Source organism: Aplysia californica, unplaced genomic scaffold (genome assembly GCF_000002075.1).
Source record: "Aplysia californica isolate F4 #8 unplaced genomic scaffold, AplCal3.0 scaffold01156, whole genome shotgun sequence".
Taxonomy (NCBI): domain Eukaryota; kingdom Metazoa; phylum Mollusca; class Gastropoda; order Aplysiida; family Aplysiidae; genus Aplysia; species Aplysia californica.
Window position 1 is genome coordinate 77,351 of NW_004798426.1, and position 6,832 is coordinate 84,182.

The 6,832-nt window shown below is 38.0% G+C and overlaps 1 protein-coding gene across 10 annotated transcripts in view; it reads left to right on the plus strand.

Annotated features, from left to right (window-relative positions):
• LOC101864271 (LIM/homeobox protein Lhx3) overlaps positions 1-6,832 on the plus strand; it is a 69,798-nt gene that overhangs the window by 6,258 nt on the left and 56,708 nt on the right. For 7 of the 10 annotated variants that reach the window (XM_035973352.1, XM_005111967.3, XM_035973348.1 and 4 more), the window contains exon 2: positions 5,945-6,515. The exons of 1 other annotated variant lie outside the window; for it this stretch is intronic. In XM_035973352.1, coding sequence (XP_035829245.1) covers positions 6,380-6,515 — 136 coding nt within the window. In that variant the 5' untranslated portion in view covers positions 5,945-6,379. The remainder of the gene's footprint in view (positions 1-5,944; positions 6,516-6,832) is intronic. 2 more of the 10 variants (XM_035973351.1, XM_013090153.2) reach the window with 1 other exon arrangement.

Consider the following 6,832-nt stretch of genomic DNA (forward strand, 5'->3'; position numbering starts at 1 on the left):
TTTATTTATTTATTTTTAGGGGGGGGTGGTTAACGGTTTAAGGCCCTCGCAACTGCATAAAGTCATATGAGCGCAGGGACACATTAAACATTTTCATTTGATAGGAAATTTTGAATTTTGTCCGGGTGGCGGCCGAAGTCTACTCATATCGATTTTTTAACACCAAGAGAAGAAGAAGAAAAAGAAATTTAATCTCAAAGGCAATAATAAGAACAGCAATATGACATTGATCCACTCCTGCTACAAATACTGTCTTCTCACTCTCACATGGAAATATCGCAACGCTTCAGCTGTTAATTAGTTTTGAATTACGCGATTGTTAATTTTGTTATCTTTTGTTAATTTTTCTGCCTGATCTATTTGAGAAATCTTGGTTCCAGGATGTTTTTGTTGTTTTGTTGTTGTTGGGGTTTTGTTTTTTTGTTTTTTTTGGGGGGTGGGGGTTGTTCTGTTTAATGTTATCTTCTTGCTTAGAAGTGTTTTTTTTTTTTTTAATGTAAGTGCGATACACTTCAGTGGCGTAGGTAGCTTTGTGGCTAGGCTAACGGGCTCGTAATCGTGAGACTGCATGTGTGCGGGTTTGAGCCTCAGCTCAGTACGTCGTTGTGTTCTTGGGTAAGGCACTTTACAGGAATTTCTAATTTGGCTGGGTCCTAGTAGTGTTTATAGGGGCGTTAAATCTACACCATTTTCGTTTTCTATCTTCAAAGTGTTGTTCCCCTTAATGTAGGTGTTTAACACCCCTATTTGGATCATTTCAGAGGCGGGTTAAGCACTACCTACCAATGGTCAACCTAGGCTAAGAACGATACGACTTTCTAATCGAAAACGGAGATAGTCAAAGACCCAACCTTTATACAATCATAATGCCGATTTTGTGGTATAATCTTGCTTAAAATAATTTACTATCTGACACCAAATGTAGAGTAATATAATATCATAGCTTACACTTACAGATGTTACAAGAGCGCAGTCATGTCACTCTCCTAAGCGAGGTTGGCAGGTGCTCTAGTTGGGTATGCTCCTTGCCATCTTACCAAACATCTGTCGTCTTTGTCTCTCCTCCTTCCTCTTTTGTGTTTGTTACACTATCCTTCAACACCTCTAATCTTCGACATGTATTTGACCTTATTGTGTTTCAAGCAGTGTAAAACTAGTACTAAAACTAAGTCATGCCACTGTCTGTAAATAGATTGAAACAGAAACGCACGTCCTTTAAAAAAATAAATATTGACCTTTAAGAATTTAGACTGAGCATTAATAGACTTCCTGGTAGTTATAGAATCTGTGTCAACGGAAGGAGCTGGATTGTTTTAGATTTATTTTTAAACATAAGAAAATATCATGACCTCAAAATAATGTCGAATACCTGCAGAAAAATGTCGGGAACTTATATGCATTGCTCAGAATCAAATATAGTAAGTAACAGTACTCGTTGATCCAATCTACACTTTACAAGAGCCCTACTTCAATGAAAGATGGTGTCAATTCCGGGAGGTAAAAATACTTTTTTTTAAAGGAAAAAAAAGGAAGTATGGGTTAAAACAGATGTGGACGTTCCACATGCATTCATTTAATGTTTCCTGTCACACCTCAAACAGCTGATATTCTTTACACAGTCTGTGGTGTAGCGGTTAGGCGATTTGTCTTCGCACGCTGGAAAGCAAAGTTCCATTCTCGAGTGGGCAGATATTTTTTTTTCATCAAGCATCTTGGTCTTTCTCCAGGGATGTTGTAAACCTCTCATGCAATTTAGACCATTCAGGAGACGGGTTTTGTACTCTTAGTCTTAGTGTTAGTGCTAACACGGGCATGAGAGGATTACAACATCCAGCTCCCACTTCTGGCACCCTTAGGAGACGAAAATGTACGCACTGACGTTCCTGGTATAGTGGTTTGACGCTTGGCTACCGTGGACGGGGGGGGGGGGGGGGGGGAGGTCATTATTTGATTATTTCGGTCGTAAAATCCCCGACAATTAAAAAAAATAAGTTGTAATGGCTATGTTTTGGTTGCATTTGTTGCAAGGAGAACGTTTTTCTATCTCTATGTCGTTACTTCCCTACCATAACATTATTAATTGTGAGGTAGCGTGGTGGAATCAGGCTCTCGTCAATTTTGGGGCATGTAGAGTTATTGGTATCATCCTAAAGCTTGTTCACTTGTTTTTATTTGGATGAAAAAAATATCCATTTATCTTGTATACAAGTCGAGCTATTTGCAAATGAAGGAGGTGGGGGTCACCTGTTTTCAGAGGTAAAATTAGTGAGAAGATGGCCGCCAAAGAGTAGTTATTTCCTTAGCTTAAGAGTCCATGATAACTGAAAATTAACATTTTTTGTGCCTTTAATCAACGTTTTTCAGAAAAATCCACTCAGAAATGAGTTCTTTAATGGGCGTGAAAGGTGTTGAGCCGAAAAACAAAAATTTGATAAAAATTCACTAACCTGCGGGAAAATGCAAGTTTCTTCACTTTGATTATTTTGACGAGAGCCTGATTTCACCACGCTGCCTCATAAATTATTAATTTTTGTCTGCTCATTGCCAAGTTTTGAGAAGTTTTACGACAAAAAGTTTGCCTTTCGCAGCATGTCAAGCTTTTGCGAATGCAATTTTTGGAATTACTTGATATCGACTTCGAATAATCTAACGACTGTGATAGAGCAGATAGAACACTTGGTTTCTGACCGCATGGTCTAAGTAACTCAAGGTGGCCAAAAATGTCACCGATAGAACTCTGTAATTCAAAGGCAACGAGGTCTTATTCAATGTCGTCGTTTAGAAATACATGCAGGTTATCGGCGCTAACACATCTCATTTAGAAAGACCGAAATCATCAAAATAATGACCCCCCCCCCCCCCCGCACCCACGGTGGCAAAGCGCGAAACCACTATACCAAGAACGTTAGTGCGAAAATTAATTTCATCTCCTATGGGTGACAGAAGAAGTGGCAGCTGGCGATTTAACAAGATAGTTATCAAGATCTGCTTTTTATTCGATAAATGATACATTTTGACCCACTGCCCTGCTCCCCTAAGAACAAAAATTTAAAACATTCCCAAAAATCCCCCCCCCCCCCCGTGCTTGAAGCCACTACTCTTAAAATAACCTAAAACAGTCTTCTTTCGAGCATGACGTCACGGGAAGACAAATGGAATCTCTTTAAGAGCTAAGTGCTGTGACTTGAGTCGTAGACCAACATTGAGTTCCCAATGAAGACATCAATTAGTATAATTTTTATTTTTACTCCTCGTTCAGTGCTAGATTTCGTCACGTGCGTCGGTGCTGTAAAAAGCCTGGAAATAAAAAGAAATTCTAGTAGTCGCTGTAAACTCATAATGATTTCAAATAGTTTTTTTAATAGGTTTACAATACATGTACTTGCAGCAGCACAAATAGGTCATATTGTCTTATCATAAGGACGATAGATGTTTGATTAGAAAAGGGGCGTCAAACCCCTCCAGAGCACCCGCAAACCACACACACGCACACACACACACACAGACACACACACACACACACACAGACACGCACACAAATACACAAACACGCGCGCGTGCAAGCGCCCGAGCGCGTTCGTGCACGCACGCACGCAACAAATACACACACATGCACATACACACGCATGTATACACACAAGCACGCACAAACACACACACACACGCACAAACACACAAACACACATACAAACAAACACACACACACACACACACACACGCGCGCGCGTGTTTGGGTTACTATGATTAGGCTCTCCAAGTTTCTAACAAACAATTTGAGTTTTATTCGCGGTTGAACGTAGTGTTATCTGAGTACATGCATTTCTTCATTTCGTTACAATGTTATATCCAACACAATTATCATTATTATTATTATTTTTATTATTAGTATTATTATTATTATTATTATTATGATGATGATGATTATTATTATTATTATTATTATTATTATTATTATTATTATTATTATTATTATTATTATTATTATTATTATTATTTTTATTTTTATTTCATTATTACTATTATTATTATTATTATTATTATGATGATGATTATTATTATTATGATGATGATTATTATTATTATTATTATTATTATTATTATTATTATTATTATTATTATTATTATTATTTTTATTTTTATTTCATTATTACTATTATTATTATTATTATTATTATTATTATTATTATTATTATTATTATTATTATTATCATTATTATTTTATTTATTTCCCTATACGTGTTTATTTTTAACTTCCGATAACGCTCATTCTATCTTGCAAATGCGCTATTTTGAGACAATTTTAAAAAAGAACCAAAACTTCGTTATTCACACAGAAGTTTCAAGGTAAATGCTTAACGTGTCCGCGCTCATGAAACCTGCAGTTGGGAGCATCGTAATACACGTTACAAAAAAAAGAAATAAATACATATATAGATAGAAAAACAAATAAATCAATAAATCAATCAATCAATCAATCAATCAATAAATTAACAGTATTCTTTATCCCACAGGCGGGCTTCAGTATTCTTATTTTGAAATCATGTATTATACTAAATTGTGTTTCTGACTCGTGTATATTTAGAAATAATGCCGAAACAGTGGTGTCAGTTACTTAGTGGTTAGGCTCTCGGACTCGGAACCGTATGGTAGTCGGTTCGAATCCATTCAGAGTCCCAACGTTGTGTCTTTGGGAAAGGCACATTACACGATTTTTCCTCACTTCATCCAGGTGGGAATGGGTACATAGCTATAGACAGAGAAATATCTTGTTAGTTTGTTAGTGTTTGAGCGCGTGAAATCTGTAACTTGCACGGTGTGCTTCCCGGACTTCTGAGAATGTTTCTGGAAGCTCTATGGTTTGCTGGGGTAATAAAGGCTGTTAGGGGGCTCTCGTGGCCTAGAGGTTAAGGTGTTCGCCTCTCATTCAAAGGTCCCGGGTTCGAATCCGGGTAGTGGCGGAAAAATTTTCTTCTCTAAAAATGTCTACTTTCATCTCCTTTCCTGCTCTCTTGCAATCTTCTGTCGTCTGCTTTCGTCTCCACTTTCTGCCCCACCCCCTCACCTCCTTTTCCCCCTCTTCTTGGTTCCTGACTCTTTCTGAAGCCTTTCTACCTTAGCTCCTTCTTACTGCTGTCTTTCAGCCACACTTCAGATCTTCTGATAGAAGCCATCTCGGACAAAGGCGAAAAATCTCGAAGGTCCCGTGTGTAAGTTGCGCACGTTAAAGAATATATTCTTTTTCTTCCTCGTTTTCGAGAAGAATATATACTTTTGATGGTCTAAAAGCGATAAAAGTAGGCTCCGGCCGCCACTTGGGCAAAATTCAAAATTTCCTGCCAACTGTAAATGTTTGGTGTGCCCCGCGCACTCATATGACCTTATGCAGTTGCGACCGCTGTAAAACACTTACAAAATAAAAAAAACCCCCAAAAAACACCCCACAGCCAAACAAACAATAAGGATGTGAATCGCGTAGAGCATACTGTAGAGCATGGATATGCGCTATATAAATACATTTTATAATGAACATTGGTCTTTTGCTGATAGGACAGTAATTATCATCATGGATCTGCTCCTTCTTTAAAGGGTCAATGTCTCATTGCTATCCTAGAATCACAAAGTTCTATCTGCTCAGTACTTAGTTTTGAGGAATTTGACGTAAAAATGTTTCAGTTTCAGAACGTGCTAAGCGTTTTCGAAAGCAATTCTTGGAATATTTTAATAATGACTCCAAATTAAATAATCTTATAATTTTGATAGAGCAGATAGAACATTTGGTTTCTGACCTCATGGTCTAAGTAACCAAAAATAACCAAAAACGTCCAATAGGGATTTTTGATTCTGATGTAGCGATTTGAAGAACAAACGACTTAGAGAACATTTATTGAAAAGATTTCAGTAACAAAATTGTTCAAAGAGAAGAATGTTCTTTTTCCTCGCACAGGTTATGTACTTTTAACAACAGACAAACAGGAGGAGAAAAACAGAGAAACGAAAATACTCTTGTACTTCCAGCGGCAACGAAACACAGAGGGAAAAAGAGAGAGGTTTTTAAAAAAAATATAAGAATATGAACTGAAATTGGAAACAAGCTATTTAACCCGCCGAGTCTGAAAAACACAAGGCTGGGAAATAATATTATTATTTTAACAAATCCCTTATACCTCGAAGGATAAAAAAAAAACATCCAACAAAGAACAACTGACCCAGTTTCTGAACCACCCGCTGTGTATATCCCGCCGGCTGTGTCTTTGGCTTCCACTGAGCTTAAAACGCTCGAAAAAGAAAAAAAAACCCCAGTGGTCAGCTCGTGCGTGCGTACTTGAGTGCCCCATCGAGTGAGTGACCAGTCCCCGGCATTCTGGATATCCACCGGCCGATGTCCGGCAAACTGGGAGTCCGGCCCCCAGGGGAGAGTGTCTGGGCACAGATGTCCAGTGTGTGTATCTCGCCTGGACCAAGCCCGCCGGCCGCTGCTCTGGCAGACATGATTACGAGGAGCCAGTTCCTGGAAGGTAATCCTCCTATCCTTATCATCATCATTATCTCTCTTTTGTTGCTCTTTTCGCGGTTTTCTGGTCTATTTTTTTTCTCTCTCTTCTTTTTCTTTTATGTTTTTTTGCTTGTTTTGTATTAGGGTTTGTCTTTTCGGGCTATTTTTGTTTTGTTTTGTTCTTGTTTCTGTTTTTGTTTTCATGTTCTTTTCCTGTCTGTTTTACCAGCGTTAGATCATGTGAGATTTACTATTTTTTCCGGTTTTTTTCTGGTTAGTTTCTTAAAATGTGTGTGTGTGTGTGTGTGTGTGTGTGTGTGTGTGTGTGTGTGTGTGTGT